The following is a 15,468-nucleotide window of genomic DNA, read 5'->3' on the forward strand; positions in this document are numbered from 1 at the left end:
GATAAGACTTTAGTAATTCCAATTCCATTATCGATATCAATTATTGATTTGATTCCTTATCGATTCTCATTGACTCCACTTTGAGAGTCACCACCATCCCTAAGCAGCATATCAAAGACATTACATTCATGCAAATTAATTACATGCTGTGTGGTCAAATGTTTGTGCACGTTGGAGGTGTTTCCCCTCTTTGTTATGGTCAGTGTGGTCATTACTCAAGAAAGTAATTGCACATATTACACATATTACACAGAATACATGTCTTAAAACTTTTCACTTTTCTTGCAGTACGTTACTTAATTACACCCCGAAAAAAGACATTTGTTATACTACTCGTTATGTTACTCTCATGTTACTCTGTAAAATTATCTGAAACACACTATTGAGGACACGCAGGATTTTTCACTTAGTATTTAGATATGAACACAAAGCCGACAGCACACAGGAAAGATGGAAACCAGCACAAAGACACTTTAGAGTGATAGTCACGGTGATTCTGCTTTAGAAACATGAACAGGCAGGAGGCTGCGGCCTGACTCCTCATCAGCATGTTACCTGTTGAAGTTCAGCACTTTGTCACGATGCTGGGTTTGGGGTCTGCGTTTACTCTGCATTCTTGGCTAGCTTAGCGTTAGCATGCTGTCTGTGCCAGTGTTTGCGAAGAGCTTGTGAAGTTGCATTAATAGCATAATGCAGTTGTTCCTGACCTGGAGCAGTCTCCACTTTACCAGCGCACTTTCATTCTTTTGTGCAATAAAAATAAAAGTAATGTCCATATCCTCGCTGGATAGTGCTCCACTATTTTCCTCCTCCAGCACACAAACTGAAATCAGCTGTTTGTAGCGAGCGTGCGAGAACTGATAAGTGGGACTGATACCCAGGCAGACTAACAATGCCGGAGAATTGGGCTGCTGGAACCGGTTCTCGACTCCCTTCCCTATTACAGGTGAAACTTGAAAAATTGAGAATATCATGCAAAAGTCCATTTATTTCAACTTAAAAGGTGAAACTAATATATGATATAGACTCATTACATGCAACACTAGATATTTCAACCCTTTATTTGTTATAATTTTGTTCATCATGGCTTACAGCTTTTGTAAACCTCAACTTCAAAAGCTCAGAAAATTACAATATTACATGAAATCAATAAAACAACGATGTTAAATGTCGGACCTCTGAAAAGTGCAATCATGCATATGTACTCAGTACTTGGTTTGGGCCCCTTTTGCATGAATTACTGCCTCAATGCAGCGTGGCATGGATGCTATCAGCCTGTGGCACTGCTGAGGTGTTATGGAAGACCAGGATACTTCGATAGCGGCCTTCAGCACTTCTGTTCGGTCTCATGTCTCGCCTCTTCCTCTTGGCAATGCCCCATAGATTCTTTATGGGGCTCAGGTCAGGAGAGTTTGCTGGCCAATCAAGCACAGTAATCCCGTGGTCACTGAACCAGGTTTTGGTACTTTTGGCGGTGTGGGCAGGTGCCAAGTCCTGCTATAAAAGTCTGCATCTCCATAAAGCTTGTCTACAGAAGGAAACATGAAGTGCTCCAAAATGTGCTGGTAGACGGCTGTGTTGACTCTGGACTTAATAAAGCACAGTCGACCAACACCAGCAGATGACATGACTCCCCAAATCAGCACAGACTGTGGAAACTGGACTTCAAGTGTCTTGGATTATGCGCCTCTCCATTCTTCCTCCAGACTCTGAGACCTTGGTTTACAAATGAGATGCAAAATTTGCTCTCATTGGAAAAGAGGACATTGAGTCAGTGAGCAACAGTCCAGTTATTTTTTTCTTCTTTAGATTTGTGTCGAAGTTGATAATGTGGTGTTGTTAATGTTGTTAATTGCCAGTAGTTTTGTGGCTTTTGGTCCTAATTTATCATCATCATCATTTTCTTCTACATATTGTTTTATCTCCCCCTTGATTTCTTTAAATATCTCTGGATTGTTCAATATTCTGACATCAACCCTCCAAATTGTATTTCTGTTTGCACTTTTCAACCTAAGCTTTAAGCACATGGTACTATGATTTGAATCATCCGATACCCCGATGACGCACTCTCGAATTTTATCCCTATTCTGTCTTTGTGTAAAAAAGTAGTCTATTCTAGAATTAACAGAAGGGGTTACTAAGTAGTGGGTGTAATTCTTTTGGAGAGGGTGGCAATTTCTCCACCCATCGATAAATCATTTCTTCCTGTCATGCTGACTGAACGCACTCCAGGGTAGACGGAAAGATTCAACTTAACAGTCTCTTGTTTTTAAGCAGCACGGTGGCACGGTGGTTGGCACTGTTGCTGCACAACAATTCCTGAGTTCAATTCCACCATCTGTTCTGTGTGGAGTTTGCATGTTCTCCCCGTGTTTGTGTGGGTTCTCGCCGGGTACTCCGGCTTCCTCTCACAGTCCAAAGACATGCAGTTAGTGGGGACAGGTTAACTGGAAACTCTAAATTGCCCATTGGTTTGATTGTGAATGTTTGTCTGTCTCTCTGTGTTAGCCCTGCCACAGACTGGCGACATGTCCAGGCTGTACCCTGCCTCTTGCCATATGACAGCTCGCGACGCTGAAAAGGATAAGCAGAAGCAGATGGATGGAGTGTTTTATTTACAAACACCAAATGAACTATATACAAAGTGTTGGGAGTGAATTGGGACTCCGGGGATCCGAGGGTAGGGAGGAAAGGGGGCTCTGCACTCTTGCTCTGCTCACGTACTCCAACACGCTCCATGCAACACTCGCCACACTGCCAGGGAAATACTCCAGGGAATAAAGGAAATGCCCAAGAGACAGGTCTAGGGAAATCTGTTTACAGACAGACGAAGTAGAATCAACACTAAATAACGCTTGGAAAACACAAGAGAAACTCAAATCAAATCAAATCAAAATTTATTTATATAGCACATATTAAAACAACAGTGTTGACCATAGTGCTTCACAGTCAATAAAAACATGAGACAGTTAAAACAAACAATAAAAGAGGACAACAAACAATAGGTAACAACGCAACAAGCTAAAACAGCCAACTAGACAGAATCAAAAACCAAAGTAAAAAAATAAGTTCTAAGACGTGATTTAAAAGACTGGATCGACTCGGCAGTGCGAATATGAACGGGGAGGTTATTCCAGAGTCTGGGTGCCACGGATGCAAAGGCCCGGTCGCCTCTCGACTTCATTCGAGTCCTAGGTTGTGCTAGGAGCCTGTGATTGGACGATCTAAGTGCTCTGTTGGGATTGTATGAATGGAGTAAATCAGAAAGATAACTGGGCGCTAAATTATTCAAAATATTAAAAGTGAACAAAAGCATTTTAAAATCTATACGATATTTAACAGGGAGCCAATGTAATTTGGCTAAAATTGGAGTTATGTGTTCATGAATTCTCGTACCTGTTAAAAGACGCGCAGCTGCATTTTGAATTAACTGAAGCCGGCAAAGAGAGGAGTGTTGGAGGCCCGAGTAGAGGGAGTTACAGTAGTCCAATCTGGATGTAATAAATGCGTGGATAAGCTTTTCAAGGTCCTTTAAAGGAAGGAACGGCTTTGCTTTGGAAATCTGACGCAACTGGTAAAAGCTGTTTTTTACCACAGTGGAGACGTGTTTCTCGAGTTTAAAAGAGCCCCCCAGGAACACTCCGAGGTTTCTTACAGTGGACGAAAGATGGCTAGCGAGAGGGCCTAGGGCATCAGCTAACTGGTCTAGCGGAGTGTGACTACCAAAGACTATGATTTCGGTCTTATTCTTGTTCAATGTAAGAAAATTATGTGATAACCAAATTTTAACTTCATGCAAACAGTTGAACAGAGGTTGCAAAGAAGCAGTCACATCAGATTTCAAAGGTAAATAAATCTGGATATCATCGGCATAACAGTGAAAGGAGATGTTGTATTTACTAAAAATGAATCCCAAGGGCAACATGTACAAAGAGAAAAGAGCAGGACCGAGCACGGACCCTTGAGGCACACCACAATAAATAGGGGTGGAAGCCGAGGAGTGTTGCCCCATAGCAACAGAGAACGACCTCTCTGAGAGATAGGATTTAAACCAAGATAAAACCTTTGAGACCAACAACATGTTCCTGTCTTGATAGAAGAATGTTGTGGTTAACCGTGTCAAAAGCAGCAGACAAGTCAAGTAAAACTACGACCACAGAATATCCAGAGTCAGCAGTTAAAAGAAGATCATTAAAAACTCTAAGTAAGGCTGTCTCTGTGCTGGGGCGAGGTTTCAAACCAGACTGAAACTTGTCATTAATACCATTTGCATCTAAAAAGGCCTGAAGTTGTTTTAGAACTACCTTTTCCAATATTTTGGAAATAAAAGGGAGTTTGGAGATCGGCCTGTAGTTAGTGAGACCATTAGGGTCAAGATTTTTCTTTTTCATAATAGGTTGCACAACAGCATGCTTAAAGACAGATGGTACACAACCTGATGACAATGATGCATTCAGCAGAGATAAGCTACAAGGACCAATAACATGTAAAGCTTCCTTAAAGAAACGAGAAGGAAGAATATCATGCGGGGAACCAGAGATTTTGAGATGATCAATTATATCTTTTAAAGCAGAATAAGACACTGGGTCAAACTGTTGAAAGACAGTCAAGCATTCAGAGGCTGGAACTGGGTCTAAAACTGATGATGGATGAGATGGATGAGAAGCCCTTAGAGCTGAGATTTTATCAGAGAAATACTTTAAGAATTTATCACAAAGAGCAGTGGAAGCATCCCTATAAGTGGTAGTGCAAGGGTTTACCACAGAGTTAAAAGTATTAAAAAGTGCTCGGGGGTTGTGGCTATTAGTCATAATAATGCTAGACAAAAAGGCAGATTTGGCAGCTTTAACAGACTTTTGATACTTAGATAGACAATTATGGAGGATGTCCAGAGAGACGTGGAGTTTGTCTTTCCTCCATTTTCTTTCAGCACGACGACATTCACGCCTGAGGGCGCGAGTAGTATCATTTAGCCAGGGTTGTGAGGATTTGGCACGTTTAATCCTCAGAGGTGCCACAGAGTTAAGGATGTCAGCGCATGTAGTATAAAAGAGGTTAGCAAGCTCATCCGCTGATAAAACCCAGGGTTACACTAACGTGAGTCTTTACAACAGTCCAGCGACGAGAAACTCTGAGCCACCACCTTAAGTAGTGGCCAGGAAACTGCTGGATAATGAGCCTCAGGTGTGTAATTGCCTGCAGGTGCATGGGCCAAAGGCGAGAGCCCGTGGTGAGCTCTGCCCAGGCAGAGGTAGAGAGAGCGTGAGCAAAAACGAAAGCGAAAACACATGAAGCCTTGCAGAGTGAGCCGGACAGCCACAGGGACCACGACCATCACCACACATTTCTAATTAATTTAGCAACAGGTTCCTGTAGCTAGTTGTGTCCATATTACTATTCATTATTACGTTCAGATCCCCCACATATACAGATTCCTTCATTTTCCACTGATACAGCGTCAAACAGAGATTTAAAAGATTCTGTCCACTTTCAGGTGGTGCATACACGTTCACCAGTGTAACAATGTTTGGTCCATCAGTCCTTTAACTATGAAGTATCTGCCTTCATCGTGTTTAATTTCCTTTCCACACACAAAATGAATAGTATTAGAGATTAATATTGCTTCTCCTCTTTTACGTGAATTTCTATGTGAACAATAAAAAGTATTATTGAAGACAAATCTTTTGGGTTTTTCATCTTCCACAATCAACAGATGGGTTTCTCCATCTGTGCCTTTTCCTTTTTACGTTTGGTAATTATTCTAGATCTTTTCACTGGAATTCCCAGAACATTTACATTAAGGAACATAATTCTAACATTTCCTTTGTTTTATGTTCACAATGGTTAAATGCCACGGTTGGCAGAAGAGCTTTAGTGAGACATATTTAAATAACAAAGAAGTGTATTTAGAACTGCTGACTTCCACCCAGACAGGTCAGCTACACACCTGTCAAGTGCTGGCCCCTTCATGCTTTGAGCTGGGACACCTCTCGTAAAGAGGGGACGCCACTCTGGTGTTGATTCCCAACCCTTTGTGGGTTAATTCATCATTACCTTCCCCCATCAACATGTATAGGTATTTTTGTCATGACTCCCTTAAGATATCTCTCTTTCTGTCGTGTTTTGCAGCTTACTTAGTTTGACTCAAGTGTGGGACTTCGGCAAGACAGCGAGATGCAGAATAAACTTTGTGATACTTTTTTCACTTTAACACAAAACTGAGGAAAATAATGATTGCTTAAATATGTGCAAAAGGAAACTAAGGGTAACTCAGAACATAGACGTTGGTGGACCGAGAGAACTGGTACTTCTCCAAGGCTGGGATCAGGGGTGGTTCATAGCCAAAAGCAACCTCAACAGGGGAAATACCAGTGGCTGAGGAGGTTAGTGTATTCTTATGGTCAGTCAGTACAACAAATGGATGTTTGGCTCCCTCATTAGCAAACACCAAGAATCACTGAAGCTGCTTTCAGGTGGTGTGAGTGGGCCAATCCGCCATGGTTTTTACTCTTTCCAGATAAGTCTTCATCCTGAAACACGAAGCCAAGGAAAGATACTGTAGTTACATGAAACTCACATTTTTCTGCTTTCACATACAATCTGTTCTCAAGGAGCCGATGCAAAACTTGATGCACATGGACCTGGTGCTCCCCCATACTCTTAGAAAAAATAAGAATTTCTTCTAAATAAACAAACAAGTTTAAGAAATCCCGGAGTACATCATTGATAAGTGCCTGGAAGACAGCTGGGGCATTAGTAAGGCCGGACGGCATCACTAAAGACTTGAAGTGACCGAGGCGTGTATTAAATGCCATTTTCCATTCATCTCCCTCACGAATTCGAACCACATGGTAAGGATTTCGTAGGTTCAGTTTAGTGAAGACGGAGGCCCCCTGGAGGAGTTTGAAGACAGAATTACTGGGGTGAAGAGGATATTTAATTTTCACTGTGATCTGATTAAGTCCACGGTACTCAGTGAGGGTCTTATCTTTCTCGGCCACAAAAAACAACCCAGCCCTTATGTGGGAGGCAGATGGTCAAATTATCCCAGCGGTGAGGGAATCCATAATGTATTTCTCCATAGACTCCCTCTCAGGGCGGGAGAGATTGTATAATTTGCTGGTAGGTAATGGAGCTCAGGACAAGGCCTGTGCAGCTGTCTTATAGCCTGTAGGGAGGTAGTGAAGGAGCCATCTCCTTGCTGAAGACTGTCGTGATAGACCCTAGGAAGTTGAGTCAAATCGGGAGAACACGGGGTGACAACTCGGGGAGTCATGTTTACCGTTTACCATTCTAAAATAATATCCCGGAGTCTGGATGGCCGCACTGGTCTGGATGGCTGCACTGGTCCTTAAGTATTACAGTTGATTAAAGATGAGCAGCAGGTGAACAGATTAGGAGAGAAGGATGCTTTGCCCAGGTAAGGCAGGGAGGACGACTGCCTTTTACCCACAGATCAAGGCTTCCTATAACACTTTCCCTGGTTTAAGAGTACCAACATTTATTTACAATAATTAAGCCTAGCAATTACATGAAAAATATAATAGTACTGTGTGCATATACATATATACTCACACCCACTTACACACTCAGGTGCATCTCTACTCAAATCAAACATTTCAAACAGTTTGGTAAACTGGAACATATTAAACTAAACTCTTTAGGGAAAACATTAAAGCTGTTCATCATCTAGGCTTTTTCTGTCAAGTGCCATTTGTAGTTCAAGTAAATAATAATAATAATGGATTGGATTTATATAGCGCTTTTCAAGGCACCCAAAGCGCTTTACAATGCCACTATTCATTCACTCTCACATTCACACACTGGTGGAGGCAGCTACGGTTGTAGCCACAGCTGTCCTGGGGCAGACTGACAGAAGCCAGGCTGCCATATCGCGCCATCGGCCCCTCTGGCCATCACCAGTAGGCGGTAGGTGAAGTGTCTTGCCCAAGGACACAACGACCAGGACAGAGAGCCCGGGGATCAAACCGGCAACTTTCCGGTTACAGATACGCTTCCCAACCCCCTGAGCCACGGTCAGGGGGTTACACAATTACACAAACCAAAAAGTAATTTGGTTTGTGTTCACCCATTGATGTTAGCCTGCTGTTGGAACTCCAGCAGTCGTCCTCGGGCTCATGCAAGTTGCCCCAATCCTGTTATTTCTGCCTGCTTCCCAATTCACAGTTCTGGTGTTCTTCTGCAGCTTCTTGATGAGGGCTTGATGAGCACTTAAAGTACTTTCTACAACTACTAAGCCTTTTCACCCAATGTTTCTTTTATGCTGTGGCAGGCAAGATTTAGGACCCAAATGCAGGACTTGAAACACAAGAGGGGTGAACTGAGAGAGGCAGCTTGTGACAACAACTCAGACATCTCAAAAAAAACAAAACCTAAACTGGAAACTAGGAAGCTAGGGACACAGAATTAATAAAATAGAAAATGGGAAAAAAAGAAGGTAGGAGTTACAAGGAGACTTGAGGAGAACAGAGATAACACACAGGACATAGAGGTAGTTAACGACACAACAATGGACAAACAAAATTACAGGGCTTAAATACACAAGGGAGTAATGGAGGGCGACATATATGAACCTAATCTGACATGATGAAACAAAGGGGAAGCAAAAGTGAAAACACTGAACGAAGGACATGAGACTATCAAAGTAAAACAGGAAACATAAGACAGGCACGGTGACGTAGACTTGACAAGGAGATACGGCTGAAACAGAGACAAGACTATCAAACAACGACACGGAGACATAACTGACTGGGGAGACACAGGAGATACACAAATATAGAGACCGGGAAAGAACAGACAACAAAACAGAACTGATTTGACGTGACACACAGAACAAAACCTGAGATCTAAAAATCACTGAAATATAACCAGAAACTAACTGAAACAACGAATATTAATAATCAAAACACTGAGTCACCAGGCTCAGGAACATGACACTTTATCCAGCATTCACACCACGTTGGGGGCAACTCAAACTTTGTACACTACCCTAAACCCAATACAGTTAATCTGGATTGGCTCTCTATTTAAAGAGTCTATTCTCTGATCCAATGAGTATGGCCCAGTCAGCAGTGCAGAGCTAGAATGTAAGCGAGGAACAGGGGACTGAGGGAACCGCCGCTATTCTCCGGATGTCTACCCTGCCTATACTGATGAAAAACTGGTGGCCCCGAGTAGCCCTGCAGGCGTCATCTACCACACCAGTTCCAGCAGGTCCGCTCTAGATTTAGTTTAGTGGCCTGAACAGTGAGCCCCGGAGGTATGTTACTGTTAAAAGGCTGGAGTGATCTGTAAGAGCTATTTATGAGATGTAACGCACCTATTTCTTCTGTGTAGGTATAACTCAATAGGAGAGGAGCCAAGTCCAATAGGAAACAATGAAAATCTTCTAACACAGGAAAAAACGAGCAGAGAAAAGTCAGATATAACAAATCCCATTTCTGGGTCCAGAAGTGATACATGAAGTCAGACATCTAAACATTTGCTTTCTTTCTAACCAAGCACTAAAGGCCTCAGACAAGACCTGGGCTGTGCGCCATGTTTGCATTCTCCACTGCTACAAATAATCCGCACAGAAGCACACACACTCCAACACACACACACACACACACACACACACACACACACACACAGTTGGCCAAGGTGTTGACCAAGAGGACAATAATCTACAGTGCGGACCACTGACGTTTATTTACTCGCTAATGCTTTGTTTCCACACAAAGTACTTATTGTAACTGACCTCAGAGCCAGCACACGCTGCTCGCCCATCATTTTTCTATCCACAGTGCTCATGTGCAAACCGTGAGAAAAAAAGTGCCGCCCCGTCAGAATATATGCTTGTAAAATGGGTTTCATCTGTTTGAGACGAAATTACACAGATTGCATTACCTACTTACTGCTTCATTTTAATTTATGTCTATTTTTAGATTTGACCAAACACTGTTTACCTTCCTTGTCCTGACAGATTGTTACTGACACACTATTTCTGTCACTAAACACACACACACACACACACACACACACACACACACACACACACACACACACACACACACACACACACGCACACACCCTCCCCTCCCCCACCCCACACATACACATGCACATGCACACACACACACACACCCTCCCCCACCCACCCCACACATACACATGCACACACATAAACACACTCTCTGAAATGTGGTGAGAACACATCTTTTGAGAACCATGGTTCCCGGCTGCTCTTGTCCGTCACTGACCAATAAATGTGGTCCAAGCCAATTGTGGCCCTGCCTAATGTAACCTTGGAAAGGCCACAATCTGCCACGGCTGTGGCTCTCTAGCTTCCAGCATGCATCTACTGCCAGAGATAATCTGGGCCAGTGGACAAGAGGGGATTCCAACTCTCTCTCTCTCTGTCTTGGTTGTCCTCCTCTGCTCGCTCGCTCTCTGTGTTTGCCTGTCTCTCTTCCAGTGAACAGATTAGTTGAGGTGTTGGTTGGAAGCAGTGCATCGCTTAGGCTTTATTAGCATGAATTTATTCATGCTCTGTGTCTTCCCCTTCCTACTTCTTCCCCAAAATCCTCTTCCTTTCCTTCTCCTTTTTTCTTTGTGTCCTTTCATCATTTCCTCTACTCACTAATATGTTATTTGTCTTATTTCATCACATCTTGTCGCTCCTCGGCTCATTCCGTCTTGCATCCTCAAAGCATTACAGCACCCACCTTAACTAGAGCTGTTCGATATAACGATAAATATCGGATGACGATATAAAAACATCTATCGTTTCCTATCATGCTATCATTTGTTTCGTGGTGTCGTGAAATTGAAACTGTTTACAGCAATATTTTTTCATGGTTTTGATGTCACTGTAGTGGCTATATTCATTTCTTAAAGTTCTCTCTTTCTCTTATGTTTAATATCACCACACTACTGATGGACAAGTGTCTGTTTTTATGTGTTGTCATTAGCAACAATGATGGTAAAACCAATGCGTGGCTCGTTTCACAATAAAGCTCAAGATCCTGTTGAGGCTTTTCAAAATAAACTGAATCACGTGAAAAAGTATGCGGAGAGTTTAGGGATGAGAAGCAAAAAGAACCGTCAGGTGCTAAAAAAATAAACCTTAGACTCAAACGTTAGAACAGGCTTTTCCCCGCAGCACGCTGTGTAATAAATACTCACAAAGAAAACGGCAGCCGTTACAACTTATGTCTTAAAATGTATTGTTTCATTCATCGGTTAAAACACTCGATTACAGCACGCCCAGCTCAATACATGTCAGGAAAGTCGAGCTGCCCGAGATTCACAGAATTTACAGAAAATGTTACATTTTTGTGATTTATATCGTTGTCAGGACGATAAATGTCTTATATCAGGATATGAGATTTTGGTCATATCGCACAGCCCTAACCTTAACTCACTTAATTTCTCTCAGTTTATACCTGCTGCACATCTCAGCCCTATTTGGAGCTTCTGATTTTCACACTAGATAATCAAATGTTAAAAAAGACTCAAACAATCCCAGTCAGATATATATAAATACATACAACAGGCCAGGATCAGTAGCAGTTTCATCTGAAGGCTCGTGGCATATTATGAGTAAAGCAACTTTACATAGGTCTTAGATTTAACCAGCAGCACTAGCACCCATATCACTGCAATGACTCAGGGCGCTGCTCAAAAGACGTTTTTGGTTGCACATGGCAAAAAACAAACAAACAAAACAGAACAACACACAATGTAATTAGGCATGTGCTAATAGCTTAAATAATTAATATAGATTCAGTTCTTGAGTTTCAAATTCTATTTTCGTACCTCAAGAGAACACATAAAAGCTTTGACACGTTCCCCTCCTCACCAGGACCCAGAGAGTGGCACTGTTTTCAACACTGTGAAATGTGAAAATGTCCAAGCAGAAAAAATGCAACAATAACTTTCACTCACACTTTGTTCCCCGACAGGTGTTGGACAGTAAGGAAGAGGAGGAATTGACACAAACAGAAGATGAGCAGGAGGGTGCAGATGGTGGCCAGTTTGATGTCATCCCGCTCTACTCAGAGAGGGCTACTGTCTCCAACCTAGGCTCTTCTGGGACTGGGGGGTCCACATCTCTGACCACTGGCCCATCTAAAGCCATGCTACTCCTGCTTCTTCTCCTGTCATTTTCCCTCAGCTGGCTGTAAAACAGAGGATGGAAAGAAATTACATACACACAACTATTTTAGATTCATTGCTGTAAAATTATAATTCCAAAATTGAAAAAATTGACTTTGCCATTTGTCTGTAGAACCCCTCGATCCCCACGCTCTGCCCTCTAACCTAAACATGCCTCTTTTTTCTTTCTGAATGTGACTGAAGGTAAAAGGTCTGACGAGCACAGAAATCCCAGTTGTGGTAGGGTGTTCATATAATGCATTTATTAATACGCATAATAAAGCTGTTCATATCACCGGTCTAGAGAAAAATTGAAAGTGGCTTGTTGTAGTCTCAGCAAATACTTTCTGGCAGCGGTTTTTCGTCCTTTTGTACACACCCAATTGTAAAGTTTAGACAATATTTTGAACTGGTATATAAAAGGCATACTTAGTACATACCAAAATGCCTGAAACAAAATTCTTAGCCCACAATCACCACTCCACCCCCACCTCATAAAATGTAACATTTTGTCCAAATTTTCCCAAGTGCTTTTTTAACAGAGCAATGGAATTTCAACATAGCATTCCTTACTAGTTTTCTTTAGAAAGCATAAAGTATTTCTTTTTGCATATAATAACATAATTACTACCGGAAAAAATCAAGTTAATATTGAGGATTATCTGCAAATGTATATGTTGTACTTTAACAAGAGTTGTCACTTGAGAAATTATGATACCAAAACCAAAAAACAATTCACTTTAGACTGTTGATGCCCATAAAGCATGAGATGGATATGCAGAGTTTTGAGTGCTTGACAGTGTTGAGAACTGTACTGAAAAGTGTAATGAAGAAATTTAAAGAGAGCCACGCGGTACAGAATAAGCCTGTCAGTTAAGCAAAAGATTTCAAAGACTCTAGAAAGAAAACTAGTGAGAGATGCGTCTAAAACAACTTATTGTAGTCTCAAAGTAGACAATCACTAGAACACTGCAGAAGAATGGAGCGCAAGGTTAGAGGCCAAGAAAAACTTCACTACTACAGAACACACAGTTACAAGCAAGACTGACGTATGCTAAAGATCATGCATGCTGGAATTGTGCCCAGAGAGACGCTGCTTATGTTTGGAAAAAGAAGGGAGTGGCTTACAACCCAAAGAACAGTCTCTGCAGTATGTTGCTGTGGGAATGCCTCAGTGCTTCTGGATCTGGGGAATTTTGTGACAGTGGAAATAATTATGAAGAAAGAAGGATTTATGAAGATTCTGAAAACTTCAAGCTGTCAGCAGTAAAACGGGAACTGGTTCATACATCATCTCATTCTTCCAACAAAACAAAGACCCAAAACTGGCCTGTGCAAAGCCCTGACCTGAATCCCATTGATACTCCTATAGGGTGGACCTAAGGCCCAGGTCCATACCAGAAGAACATCAAATCTGGAGGACCCCAAGCGATCTGCCAAAGGAGAATGGGTTGGGATTGCTCATAGATGTTTGTGAGATCAGTTCAAAACTACTACTAAGGAATGGTTGCAGGCTCTTATCCAGCAAAAAGGACACACAACTGACTATTAGCATCAGAAGGGTTAATAATTTTGTCCCTGGTAAAAAACAAAGAAACCAAAAAATGTTGAAAAATGATTTTGTAAAATACTTTTGTTTCTGTGTCCAAAGTAAAATAATGTAAGCATCCAAAATAAACGAGGATGTTTTGAACAGCTGTGTTAAAAATTCCTTGCTTGGTTTAACAGTGCTTGGGAAATACTCTTCACAGGGGCTCTAATAGTTCTCCCCTTATGTAAGAAAACTGTTAAAAATATTAATTTAATATGCTACACAAATATTACTAAAATATTTACTTCTAAATTACAGCAGGTCATAAATCAATTAATTATATTTTTATCATGATAACAGCTGTTTTGTTGTTGTCACTTGTTTAGTTTTTTAACTTTATGAATAATGATTAGTGTCACTGGTTGTGGCTTACCTGTCTAAGGGTCATCCTGACAATGACTGAAGGGAAAAGAGGTCTTCATATACAACTCACAAGTCAAACTTTATCACAGTGATGAATGGAGCCTTCCCAGTAGCTCTGCCACTGTCTCTGCTTTCCAGCCATAGTGAATGATAAATTACACGCTTGTCTCTCAGTTCAAGTGCCAAGTATGTGTGTGTTTGTGCATACAAGTGCAGGGATCAAGCAAGGACTGCATTTTGTCAAAAATTGTCATTATACTTTGACAATTGCACTGTAATGTTGCCACCCTCATCAGCACAGCCTTGGATGCTTGGACAGACGTCCCCCCCCCCAATTTGCACACATGCTGCCTGCCATATATCAAGACCACGCAGCTCTCTCTTTCTTTATCGCTCCATCCCCTTTGCCCTGCCACAGGCAGTAATATGAATAAAGCAGTGCTAATAAAAACAACACACCAGAAACAATATGATCTCTAAAACAGCAGAACAAATCAAAAAGCTCCCTGGCAGGTTCATGAACACGGACAAACATGAAGAGAGTAGGAAAGAGAGAAATGTATGTTAGAGAAATAAGGCCGAGTCCCCGTGTGGTCTTTGTGTTTGATGTTTGTCTTGTTTTTAGTTGCTGATGATCAGTTTGCAACAACATCTTTTTATCATCTGACCTCCTGGGGAGGAGCTGTGTGTGTGTGTGTGTGTGTGTGTGTGTGTGTGTGTGTGTGTGTGTGTGTGTGTGTGTGTGTGTGTGTGTGTGTGTGTGTGTCCTATCACTGCTACCAGGCAGTGATAGCTAAATCACTGGCCCTGGAGCACAAACATGGTAGAGAATTGCCAGCTCTCGATTTTCTGTGTCTTATAAATCTCTTGCTGACACGACTTTTTTCCTCTCTCATTTCCTATTTTTGTGGAACATGTAAAATTAGCTTCCATCTGCAGGGGCGCCACTGATGGGGCAGATCTAAGAAAGGAGACAGTGGAAGGAGAGGGGGAAAGATGGTTGGGAAGATGGAGACAAGATGAGAGAAAGAAAACAGAAGGAAGAAGTAATGAAAGAAACAGTAAGTTTGAAGAAAAGAAAAAACAAGGAAGAAGAATAGACGTCAAAGAAGTAAAGGCGATAAAAAGGAAACAGCAAAGGGGAAGACAAGAGGAGTGGAAGGAAGAGGAAACAAAAGAGATAAAGACAGTCTAAAGGAAGGAAGGAAAAAAGGGAGAGGGAAGGATTAAAAACAGAAAAGGACACTAAAAGAGAATCACAGAGAAGGAAGAGCAAAGAATAAAGTCCATGAAAGATGCAAGATGGAATTGAAAAGAGAGACGTGGAATGGGGAAGAGGGGAAGGAAAAAAATGA

General features: G+C 41.8%; 1 protein-coding gene across 2 annotated transcripts in view; it reads left to right on the plus strand.

The window, feature by feature from the left end:
- gfra3 (GDNF family receptor alpha 3) overlaps positions 1-15,265 on the plus strand; it is an 81,856-nt gene extending 66,591 nt beyond the window's left edge. For both annotated transcript variants that reach the window (XM_085414628.1, XM_085414636.1), the window contains exon 8: positions 11,967-15,265. In XM_085414628.1, the coding sequence (XP_085270754.1) occupies positions 11,967-12,188 (222 nt within the window). In that variant the 3' untranslated portion in view covers positions 12,189-15,265. The remainder of the gene's footprint in view (positions 1-11,966) is intronic.
- The last annotated feature ends 203 nt before the right edge of the window (positions 15,266-15,468 follow it).

Source organism: Rhamphochromis longiceps, linkage group LG2 (genome assembly GCF_057381845.1).
Source record: "Rhamphochromis longiceps isolate RC_006_pf linkage group LG2, R_longiceps_female_GT1.1, whole genome shotgun sequence".
NCBI lineage: Eukaryota > Metazoa > Chordata > Actinopteri > Cichliformes > Cichlidae > Rhamphochromis > Rhamphochromis longiceps.